This window comes from Olea europaea, chromosome 6 (assembly GCF_002742605.1).
Source record: "Olea europaea var. sylvestris chromosome 6, O_europaea_v1, whole genome shotgun sequence".
In the NCBI taxonomy this organism is placed as follows: Eukaryota; Viridiplantae; Streptophyta; class Magnoliopsida; order Lamiales; family Oleaceae; genus Olea; species Olea europaea.
Genome location: NC_036242.1, coordinates 20,294,644 through 20,307,233, shown reverse-complemented (window position 1 = coordinate 20,307,233; position 12,590 = coordinate 20,294,644). Strand labels below are relative to the sequence as shown.

At 31.6% G+C, this 12,590-nt stretch overlaps 1 protein-coding gene across 1 annotated transcript; it reads right to left on the bottom strand.

The window, feature by feature from the left end:
• Positions 1-5,208: 5,208 nt before the first annotated feature.
• LOC111396527 lies at positions 5,209-11,844 on the bottom strand. The gene is made up of 4 exons (XM_023022941.1): positions 10,875-11,844; positions 10,669-10,719; positions 10,507-10,579; positions 5,209-5,455 (listed from the first exon to the last, which is right to left on the bottom strand). The coding sequence occupies exons 1-4, from the start codon at positions 11,582-11,584 to the stop codon at positions 5,291-5,293; spliced, it is 999 nt and encodes a 332-aa protein (XP_022878709.1). The 5' UTR covers positions 11,585-11,844; the 3' UTR covers positions 5,209-5,290.
• Positions 11,845-12,590: the final 746 nt, after the last annotated feature.

Here is a 12,590-nt window from a genome sequence, read left to right as displayed (position 1 = left end):
ATAATAATAATAATGAAAAAAAAAACTTTGAGCTTTTTATTGTATGCATGTGTGCGTTAAACAGTTTGACTGACAATGATGATTAAATTTAAGGTTTATGTTTATTTATAAACTGTGGATAGGTTGCATGTTAGATTGATTAAAGTTTAAACTTGCAAAACTTGATATGATACCTGTACTAAAATTGTGTTTGACATTGTGATGATATGAGTTGATTCATGAATTTGATAGATCGATTTATTTGGATGTAGATGCTTTACCTAAATCATACTAGTTATTTTATCTTCAAATCAAATTTAGCACAGTTTGGGGTGATCTCACTGTTGTAGGAAGATACGGATGTGAATGTAGATTCCTTGTATGAAAAATTTTGTGTGAATTGTCTTAGATTAACAGGATAAAATCAGGCAAAAGTCTTAAATAGGAGGTCAATTTACTTGAATAGGTGTGTGATAAGGGGTATTACACTAATCAAGACATATATTTTGAAATTTAAAATTTCTCTTTGAAGCCTTTATGACTTGGGTAATTAAGCCTGGAAGAATATCTTAAAACCTGATCCTAAGGTCATTTGACTTGAGATTCATTAGCCTAAAGCTCACAATAGGAGTCATTTATAATGCAATTAGAGATGAAGTTACCCTTGAAAAAAAGGGAAAAAAAAAATTCTCTTCAAAGCTTTTTTTCCTCGGGTTATTAAGCCTATAAAGGTGTTTAAATCACTGTTACCTTAAAGTCGTCTGACTTGAAAGCATCGGCCTAAAGCCTGCTACATGAGTCATCTAAAAAGCTTAAGGGCCCTGCCAAAAAAAAAAAAAAAAAAAGCATTGTGAAGTCCCAATGCTTTTTCGATGGAATTTGACTTTCGATGAAGAATAATTAGCCTAATTGAATCCTGCGGTCGAAGCAATCAAATAACTGGAGAATCCTTGTTCGCTGATGTGTTCACTTACAAATAGTGATGTCTACTTGAATTGGAGGGGTGAGGTTGGTGATAAAAAATTTAATCTTAAATCACATGCTGGAAAAAGAGTGAAAAGGAATAACTTTGGGGATGCATGAATCTTATAAGAGATGAAATGATATATTTGACCATAGAGGGCCAGGAATTGGAACAATTTGTGAAGTCATTATTGTCTACTTAGTTCTTTACACACACGCATATCGATTTTACATTGGAAAAGTGGATATTGGTTTGGTATTATGACTTTGAAGTGGTTTGTAGATTTAACATGGTGATTTCAATTCCTGAGATAAAAAGTTAGACTGTTATATATATATAAACACACAGAAAAGGGGAGAAGGCGACAGTTGCAGAAAAATTTGAGGAAGATTATACACGCAAACGGAGAGAGAAAAAAACATTGCTACTGGGAAATAAAAGGGTTCTTTGATATACATTATAAACACAAATTGGAGGCAGAAAACGTGGAAGCTGCCAGCTTTAATTGATTATATATACAAACCCACAGTTAGAGCAGCTTTTGGAAGAAAAATTGAAAGTGTGGGCGACTACAAGACAGAAGAAAGTTGAAAGACACGATTTGGCGACAATTGAGAAGAAAGCAGACAACACATATACAGAGAAAAACACAGAAAACGGCAACTGATTTTTGAGGAAAAGGACGGCAAATTTATTTTGAAAATTACTCATGTTCCGTCAATTACTCGGTGATGTTGTTCAAATTTTATTTGTTTAATTCCGACTATATATTAAGCTAAATTTTTTATTGTTAGGATGTGATAAACCATTATTATGAAATTTTTGGTTTAAATAATTAAATTTACGTTAATTTGTTTAATTGTTTGAAAGTTTATTATGATTTAATTTGCTTTCCAATTATTTGGTCAATAATTGAATTATTTGTGGATTTTATTGTCATAGAGAGAGATAATAAGATCATTACCATTTAGTAATAAACATTGTCAGGTTCGATAAAGGATAGAGATATACTTCTATGCTTCTAACTCATTTAATACATTTATCATATTAGCATCTTTCATCGAGAGATAGGAATGTCACATGAGAGGAATAAATTTGATAACTATCAAGAAAGGTTTTCAATTAAAATAGGAACATTGACCAATAAGCATGATTTCAAATTGTCATTTTAAATTGTTGAACTAAAAATGAATTAATAAGGGGGATTCTCATCTTAGCAATACTTCTTACAAATTTGATTAATTTTTACATTGCTTTTAAGTTAGTTAATAGATTTAATAATGTTAGGTACAACTCGATTTTACTATTCGATTAAGGGAATTGTTAGTTTTCATTTGATTAAACGCATAGTACTCGTGAGTTCGACACTCTACACATTACTATATTACTTGTTCACGATCCCATTCACTTGCGGGTAATCAGACAATCACTACATTCCTGATTACTATGACTATTTTGATTAATATTTTGCCTATTATGTGGTTTGTCGCTAACAAATAAGCTCTTAGAATTACTACCATGCTTTTTAGATTTAAGTTCTAACTCTTTGCTCCTTAAGAAATTGATGACAACATCAGGAGTTAGAGTGTCTCTATCATATTTGATGGCGAACCTTGCTATGTGTATATTAAGCTTTATATAATGGGTTACGTAATATCACATGTCACTCTATCATTTGTCAATTTAGAACAGAGTCAACTTTTTCATCCAAACTTTTCTCTTCATATCATTTTATGAAATTTCTTATATACCATTTTTATGTACAAGTAGTACGATCCTTAGATGACAGTCTTGGTATTTCTATATGTTTTAGGGATGGCATTAAAGAGCACAACTGCATTTGTACTCCAAAGACACCTTATCACCAGTATTAGTAATATCATGTACTAACTTATCGAAGGTATCTAAGTTATCATCTAATTCCCTAGAGGAACTTAAAACTAAAATATCCTTCCAAGATTAACAATTTGTGTGGTAAGGACTTAACTAAGCACAGTTCTTCCAATTCATTCTACAAAGCTTAGTGGTATCTAATTTTCCTACTTTTCTTAAAATTTGAAAAAAAAAAAAAAAAAAATGTAATATGATAGAAGTGTAGGCAATTTTATCAGCTTCATTTTTTGGTCAGTAATCATGATATCAGGAAATTCTTGAGTTATTGCTTGAGAAACCTTTTGTTGTAGAATAACCCCCTCTCATTTTTTGTTGCCAAATGGGAAAATCATCATTCCCACTGAAGATCCCAAGTTCAAAAATTGTTCCAACCATTTTTGAAAAAAAATTTAAAAACACAAAGTTAATTTCCTTGAAAGGTGACAAACCAGCTTGAAAAAATTTTGGAACTCAAAATATTTGCTTCCTTGAAAAGTGACAAACCAGCTTGAAAAAATTTTGGAACTCAAAATATTTGCAAGTTAACAGATAGTAACAAATATGAGATTCAAGTGTAAAATTCAAACAAAAGCTTATCAAAGCAATATGCAGCATATACAAAGTTATGTACTAACTATATCAATTCAAGAACCCTAACTAATATGGATGATGATACAATTTTTGTAAGATTTCAATTTAAAAAAGGATTAGAAAATGTCCAAATCCACTAGGATTTCATGAGATTCAGGTACTTAGTCAAGAGACTCAATTTGGAACATTTCTTAATCACAAGATCAGGTGATATAAAATGTTGTACAGAATATTAGAGTGCCTGCAGAGATGACACCAAGTTAACTTTATGCAACTTATCACAGTTAAGGCAAAAATATTGAAAAAACTGTAGTCACTATTGAGTAAGGGTCAAGAGTTTCAAACTAGAGTGGTTTTGAGCCATAACCATCATGAGCAACACAGATGCAAATAGAAGTCAAAGGTGTCCCTCACAAGGTCACCGGTTGTAGGTTTCAGTTAATATTCCTCAAGATTTGTTCACGATTTTACCAGATTTGGGGTTTCAACCCGAATAAAAAATAAGAAACCTCAAATATTTGATTCAGAAAGTAATTTTGTAACCAAGAACGGCCACTAACGGCAAATTCTTTCAATATTTTAGATCTAGGGTTTCAAAAAATACCAAACCTAGAAAGATCAAAAGAAAACGAATTGTAAAAAATAATTTTCTTGTGTAAAAATTCAATCGAAAGTTCGATAAACCTTTCAGTTACTAGATCTTTCAAAAGAGACCTTGGGTTTTGGGGGAAAAAAATTTGTGATCTGAAGAGATTGACCAAACTAACTACGAAAATAATTTTAGATAATCAATCGACCATCGAAGGTCCAAGAACAGCCAACTCACACTTCGATACCACTAGTATACAAAAATATCATAATGAAGACCCAAATGTTATAAAATCGTCTACTTAACTTACATTCGGAACCAAATCACCAAAGGTACCAAGATATCATAGAATGGGATCATATTATTGTACCCTTCTGTATCACAGTGGCCACACAAATCTAAGCCCCAAAAGATAAGATTGAAATTGCTTTAATGGACTAGAAGATGTCAACTCAGATACCAAATACATTTTTCACTCACTGATTCACAAAAGACTCACCCAAGAATTCCCTCAAAATATTCAAGAAGACGTCCAATCAGAAGTTGAAGAGGAAGCAGGGAAGACAAACGGAAATGGAGAGAAAACCCTAGACTCTCTAAAGAATCAAACATTCGAAATCAAAATGAAAATCCTAAATTTATACCCTCTACAACCACCATTAATCTCATATCAAGATAAAAAATCCAAAGCAACTAACATCTAATCAATAACCAATGCAACTAAAGTTGCATTTGCATTTGGAAACATGTTAGGCCTTTTATATTTGGTTCGGATTTTGGGCTACTCATGAAATTATCACGCAATAGCATACTAATCCACTAGACCTTAAATGGCCCATTTATCATCATTGCCTTGAAGCTAATTGGACTGGACTTGGCATCACAACCTAACAGGCTATATATAGTGAAGATGTTTGTTCATGCATAGAACACTGGCTGTGGAATAATAAATTTAAACAGAACAACAAAGAAAGGCACAAGAAGATATAAAAAGATATATTTGTCTCTTGGTTAACAAATTTCGATTCAATTAATTGGCAAGATAGAGAGGGAAAAAAATGGAAAAAGGAAAAACATCAAGCCATTATGCTTTATTAATACATGGTGTAGGCTATGCCTTGACTCCCACACCTTATGCATTATTCGGGTGGCGAACCATGGTTAGAGATATATCAATAGATAAAAATTTTGAAGGGGCAAAAAAACAAATGCAGGACCTAAAAGTGTACATGAAGTGAGGAAAAAATACGAGTCTTGATAATTTAACAATAATTGAACAAGCAGGAAAAAGTTAATTAATTATAAGCGCCTCTGCCGTAGAATAGAACCATGACGTGATCTGCAGCTGAGGAGGTTTGAGGAAGCAAAGTCACAAAGTCTCTTTGACTCCATATGTGATCCCTTACATGCTGCAACGTTAAGAACGGTAGAAGCTCTTGCCCTTTACAAGTTATTTCTACCTGAAGAATAAGATAAATACAAACACGAACCAAATATTTCCATCAGTTAATTATTACCATTTTGAGTAAGATAAATAACATAAATATAGTATGTAACAATTTCAAGTACGACATAAACATGACACAAACAAATGACATTATGAGCAGTAACGTCACTCATAAGTTATAGTTAATAGGAGAAGTGCAATTAAGCTCTTTATCACTTACGATGAAGTCCGAGAATCCATTCCGTCCACTATTTGTTTAGACCTCACATCGAGAATCAATTACAAGATAGGTCAAACTTAATGTTTAATTGAGGCTCTGCATCATTCTCTCATTTTTAGGAGAATTGAAGATGAGACCACAAATTTGATACCAACTAATGCATGGTACACAACTAATTCTCTCAAAAGCTATAACTAGTATGAAAAATGCAATCAAGCCTTTTTATACCACACCCACAAATCCATTCAAAGTAGTCTTCAATTGTGGCTAGTCTCTTATGAGATTAATTCATCATGTTCAAGTGATGCTCCACTTCGTAAAATTAATCATATTCATAATTTCTTTGGATTTATGCATAGAAATCAACCTTAGAAAAAGTATAGTAAAATGCTTTACGTAAATCCACGTATGTGCATATACATATATGTTTATTTCAGCAACTAGTCATTTGAAAGAGACCTATGGAAGACGTCCACCCCAATGTAAACAGCTATCTACTTTCATTATATTAAAGGGACCCCATTAGACTTAACTCCTAAGCCAACATCATTATACCTTAGACATAATGTTACAATACTGTATATTAATTAATTTGTATGTACAAATATGATTAAATACAAAATAAAAGAAATTTCAACACACTAAAATATTTTCTTTATAATTTTCTACCTAACTTTTGTGTAGGTATACAGTATCTTCGCACTAACATCTTTCATGCACGTTCCTTTCTATCTTTAATTAGAAAACCCTAATTTGAAGGTTAATGAAATAAATATTAATCCTAACTAATTAAGGTTTATTATTATCTTAAACTGCAACATTAACAGATTAGTAATTAATATGTTGGTTTTCATTATCTAATGTAATTATGATTACATATAATATCTATCATGCATTGCTTTCCTCCAACGTAAGCATGGATTTTTTTTATTTTTATTGGATAGCGATTGTATTATTGTTCAATTAATTCTTTCATGATGTTAGACTAATCAAAAAAATCTATCCTTTCTTGTAATTATCATCATTTTTACTGCACTTCTTGTTTGATAGTTTTGTTGACATTCCATAATGTGACAAACAATCGACTATATATTTGAACGATAGTTATTTAAATCAATGATCAATTTTTTTACACATCATGAAATGTCAACAAAGATATACAAAATGAACGTACAAATAGATTAATTCAATTATTAATACTAAAGGAAAGAAATAATTATATCAACACAATATTTGAGTTATATATATATATCAAGTATCCAAGTGCACCACTTACGTTTTGATGGACCCATTAATGTTTAGAAATAAACAATAGTGTGAAAAGACAATAAAGGGCCTACATTGCTGATAAAGGGCTGAGTTAAAGCAAACGAAAGCATGACGAACGCATTCGCCAACCCATGCATATACACACACACATCACGAACGACTTATATTTAACCTCAAGTTAATTAATTAATTACTGGACGAAATAACCTTTTTACATCTTAAAGTCAATGTTGTATTTATATTATGATAAATTAGAAAGAGAAATGTACCTACCTACCTACCCTTTTTGCTTTTATTATTGCTCACAGATTGTGAGAATAACAATTATTAACAGATATGTGTTAGCCTATTGTAATATAACATTAATGTGCCGGAAAAAGATAATTATTCCTAACCTTGATTTGGTTTAAATTGTTTTCATATTTTAAAGTTTGATATTATTTTATTTCTACCAACTCGATTCAAGTAACTCGATCATGCATGCCATAAATTTCGAGACGACTTCAACAAATTAACAAAAAAGATGTTGACTTGAAGGAATAAATATTAATCAAGAATTAATGTTGAGTGTCATACATTCTAATTGAATAATTTATAATTATGTTCAATCCAATGTCATTTGAAGAGCGGCACCGGCATATATACAGATCACTTATCTATTTAATTAGTATTGTTGAATAAGTTATGTATAAATTCATTCTCTATCCTTACTTAATGGTATGAAATATGATTGGATTTAGATTAGAATTGTACGCATTCAAGTCATTGAATTGAAGAGTTGACCTCAATACTAAAATATATGAGCAAGATTAACATGCATGAAAAAAATAATTAAATGAAGATTAAACAGATTAATTAATGTCATCATATCCTAGCAAAGTGCCAACTTCCTAATAAAACTAGTTTCCTTTACTAAGGAATTAAAGAAGATAATTTGAAATATTATTGATTTGAACACCTATAAGAAGCGAAATAAAAGTTCAACTAAGTAATTCCAAAAAAATTGAAAAAGAGGATTTTAATTGTTACTCTTTCTATATAAGCATTCAATAAATTCTCTAAAATAGAACCTCAATCTAGTCGTACTAAGAAAAACAATCCTCACACACACCCGCACGAACACGATGTAATTATATCTATTGTAATATATGAAAGTACAATATGTCTTGACAATCATAGCACTTGACATTGGAAATTTACCTATTTTTCTAGTGGTCCTTGTAGCAATTGTTGATCTAATGTATAATGCTACTTGCATACACGGTTCTTTATCCATCATAGTGTGACGGATTTTAACCCTCGTTTAAGTACATAAAGAGACTCAACTCACAAACTATCAATGGTTTTTTCTGATAATCATGGTTCTTGACATTGGAAATATACCTCTTTTTTGTTATTATTATTTTTTCCCCTCCTAGTGGTCGTTGTAGCAATTGTTGATCTAATGTGTAATGATAATTGCATACACAGTTCTTTATCCATCATAGTGTAATAGATTTTAACACTCGTTTAAGTACATTAGGAGACTCAACTCACAAACCATTATATATACACACAAAACCTAAATGTTATACACACGAGGATTGACATCTATTTTTATGTAACTAAGATATTCTTCCCAAGATATATACCACGTGTATATTAAAATGTAAATGTTCTTTTGACCTGTTTTCCTCCTAAGTAGTACTTTAGTCCCCATTTGGAACGAATTTATACAATGTTAAATTTGAAAATCAGTTATAAATAATTTATAATTTTTTGCCAAACGGAAGCTTAGAATTTGAGTATTAATAGAACTCTATCCTAATGGCAGTTTGACTAAGAGAAACAAATATGTTAGCCAAAATTCATGGATCCCAGCTTTAACTCTATGAAAATATGATTACAGCAAAAGAAATAAAAAGAAATAAAAAGAAAGGTTAGTAAATTTAGAAAACGAAGATCATCATATCTGGCTAAGTATTGCACAAATTTTGAACTCCCTAAGGTTTATTTTATGTTCAAAGTTCTTTTGCACAAAATAGAGATCTTACTCTTCATACTTTAGTCCATTAACATGAAGAAAATTATCTAAATTTTCAATCCTTAATCAAAACCATTTATGGATAGAAAGAACCTTTGTAAGATTTAAGCTCATGATATATATGTGTGAAGAAAATGAATAAATTATCAATTTTTCCATCTCTAGATGATAATAAGTTCTGCTAGAATTAAAATAAGGATAAATTGGATTGCTGAGTATGCATGAGACTTGAATTCCACACAAAGCAACCAGACTCATTCTAAACTCTAAAGCACAAAGCTAACCTAGTTATTTTTTTGCTTAAAATGAACAATATATCTAATTAGTTGAACACTAATTATGCAGACAATCAACCTCCATTTTGAAAAAAATTAGTACATTCCCTAATCCAAAATTGATTTTATATTTGTTTTATAGTGAAAGATAATGAAAATAGCAAACATATATATATAATTTGGCTTTTGAATTATGTAAATTAATAAAATATGTGGACTATAGAAAATATTTATTTTCTAAAAACTAAATAATATGACTTGTTGGTATCTAGAAAGCCGTAGTAAATTGTGTAGCTGAAATGCAATAGCAGCATTTCTATATATCATAAGAATTAAGTGATGCTATAAAAACTGCCTAATCAAGGGAAAAAATGTATGGATGTAAAGAAAGTTGTCCAATTTGTTCTGTAGGAACGTAGAACAAATTCATGCTAGATAATATTTCTCAAGGCAATGAAATATTTTTCATGTACTATGGGCTAGATTAAGAATAATCAAAGTAAACTTTCACCTCCTTCCCCGTAAATTCTAATATCATCTGCGTTTCTCGTTAAACTGAACACTTACACTACCGTGAAAAATTGAAGAAATCCTTGCCATTGTATGGTTTTGAGATCGAATAATTTTACTCTCATCTTGAGTAAGCACTAATGAATTCAAATTGTTTTTTCAGTTGAAGAATTACTGATGTTTTACTTGATTACAAGGAAAGGAGAAAGGTTCTTTTCTTTTGCTCGTATTTCCAGCAAATATGAACTGATAAATTCACGGATTAACTCCAGTTTCCTATGGAACCATCACTTTCTCAAAAAGAAATGGAATGAGTAAACAGGATAGCCATTTACTTTGGTTCGGGGTTCTAATATTTCTTGTTTATCATCAGTCCGACCCTAAAATGACATTCACAATAATATAATTAATAAAGCATATTCCAAAATTTGGAAGACCTTATTTTTGTAAAATACAATTATATAGCAACAGCTTAAGCTATAATGATACAAAAAGAAAAGAGAGCTACCTATAAATATACGTCGTACCAACCATGATGTTATCTAAGATGTATTAAAATATCACTAATGGAAGCATTTACAGTTCTGCTGTTTCTATCATTTGTTTCTTAAACAACTTCATGTCTTGGAGAATGTTATTTATGTCGAAAGTCATATTACCATATAATAAAATCAGTACAACTGACAACTTATATACTCATAAACAATTTCTGATCGCAAAATTCATTGTAATAAGAAGAAAAAGAAAAGATGGAATGTGAGGCGTACCTCTGATTCATTTTCCAGCCTAAGCTTATTCACCAGATATTTTTTGACCAATCGAATTGTCATCCTTCCATCTCTAAAGAATATTAATGATTTTTAGACTGAGCGACGAAAAAGAAGAACAAAAGACATGAAAATAAAAAGGAATCGAAGAAAGTAACTTACTTGATTCTCAAGTAGCTCTTGGGTATCTGAGGCAAAAACGGTTCTTTTGCTCTGCAATGCAAAATAAAGGTCCATTAAATATGATGATGTCGTAAGAGAAAAAAAACTTCAAGGTAGGGACAAAAAAACACAGAAAGGAAAATAGTGCTGCTGCAAAGCAAATGTTGATGATTAATTTGATTTCCCAGCTTAATTTATGCACTTACTGATTTTGTGATGCTTGTAGTGCAAACCATATGCCGGATTGTGGTCTCCGAGGTGATTGAATGACTCTAAAATCTAGACTTGGCCCGGGGATATCTATTCCGGGATGGACTTGAAATTGCCGGGGAAAATAAGAATCAGGCGCCATTAAAGAAGGTGAAGAAGTATAAGGAGGCGTTATGTTAATTGGGATGGGTCTATATGCCCAGTTAATCTCTTGATGATAAGGGAAAGTTGAACTAGTTCCCGGGTGTTGCAAGAAAAATAAGGTTCCATGATCGGTGGATGTTGAGAAATTCATAGCAGGCCGAGGAGCTGCAAATTCTGATACGTTAAGAATAGGGGCCGCTAACGGCCTGATTTGTGAAGCACTACCACTAGTATTTGGAAGAAGCTCGAGCTCGACCGGTCGAGGGACGCCTATTAGAGAGCTTTGATCTGCTTGATCTTTCTTCTTTTCACGACCTGTGTTACCACCAATACTCAATTGAAGCCACTCTTCATCTTTCTCTTGTTGAACATCTTTTGAACTTGATCCAGCTTCATTAATACTCCCTTCTGCCATTAATGGGCCAACTAATCGATTAGATCCTAAACAAGCTTCACTACAAGAATAATAACCTTGTACTTGACTACTCATAACACCAAAACCCTCCGAATAGCCACCACAAAACTGGTGTTTGTATATATTTTCTGCAGAAAACATGGTCATATCGAAAACCCCAAAAACCCAAAGCGCCAGTTCCACTGAGTTTTAACCCTTTCAAACTGATCTTGGATCCCAAGGCAAGCCATGAATTGGAAATTCTTCAATTTTCAAATCATTAGAAAGATCTGTTGAGGCCATGAACATGATTGAGATTCAATTAGGACATAGATTCCCATTGGACAGATAAGAATTAACAATAAACAAGAAAATGAAACTTGCAAATCTCACTTTGTATAAATTCTCTTGGTTTGGCAGTTTGTGAGGGGATGGAATAGCTGCAAGGGGGTAGATAGATGGTGGCGAGTCAGTTATATAAAAAATATATATATTTATTTATTTATTCTCTCAATTACTAAGGTCATTTTCTCTTTAATATTGACTTTAATAATAAGATAGAGTACAAGTTCTAGTTGTTTTCTAATGAAGGTTTTTCCAGCTAACAACTTTTGGCCATTCTTTCAAGAAACTATATTACAATGAAAGTTACTCTTTTTCTGATATCATAAAAGGTCCTTTTTAGCTTCCTATAAGAGCATTTTATACTAGGGTTTGGGGTATTTCTATTCTTAATTTTACATTTTTTAGGTTTTTCTGTGCTGTTTGCATTTAAAACTAATTAAAATAGCTGAGACATGATTAATTACGTGTCAAAGGAAAAACACTAAACTTCGATGGTCCTCATATCCTATATTGTCCGAGCTCAATTTGACCATTATTTTTTCAAGCATGTCATTCTAATGGCAAGGCGTTTTTCTCTCGAATCAACACCACGGCATCCTCCAACAAGTCGTCTACATGATGCATAACCAAGTGTTTAACATTGAAACCATTCTTCTCATCTCTTTCGTAATTCTCTCAAACTTATCTTATCAAACGATTTGTTCAATAGAGGTTTTACATCCCTCAAAAATACATAATCGAACTCTAAGACAAATTAGTTGAATTTTTATCGATATTTTTTTCCCTCTTTGACCACCTTTCCACGCAATATGGTGCTCTCTCTTCAATT

Excerpts from the sequence above, each read along its gene's own strand:
- LOC111396527 (XM_023022941.1), bottom strand. The coding sequence starts at position 11,584 with ATGACCATGTTTTCTGCAGAAAATATATACAAACACCAGTTTTGTGGT. Across the intron at positions 10,720-10,874 it reads CTACAAGCATCACAAAATCA|AGCAAAAGAACCGTTTTTGC; the intron begins GTAAGTGCATAA and ends TTTGCATTGCAG. Across the intron at positions 10,580-10,668 it reads AAGAGCTACTTGAGAATCAA|AGATGGAAGGATGACAATTC; the intron begins GTAAGTTACTTT and ends AATATTCTTTAG.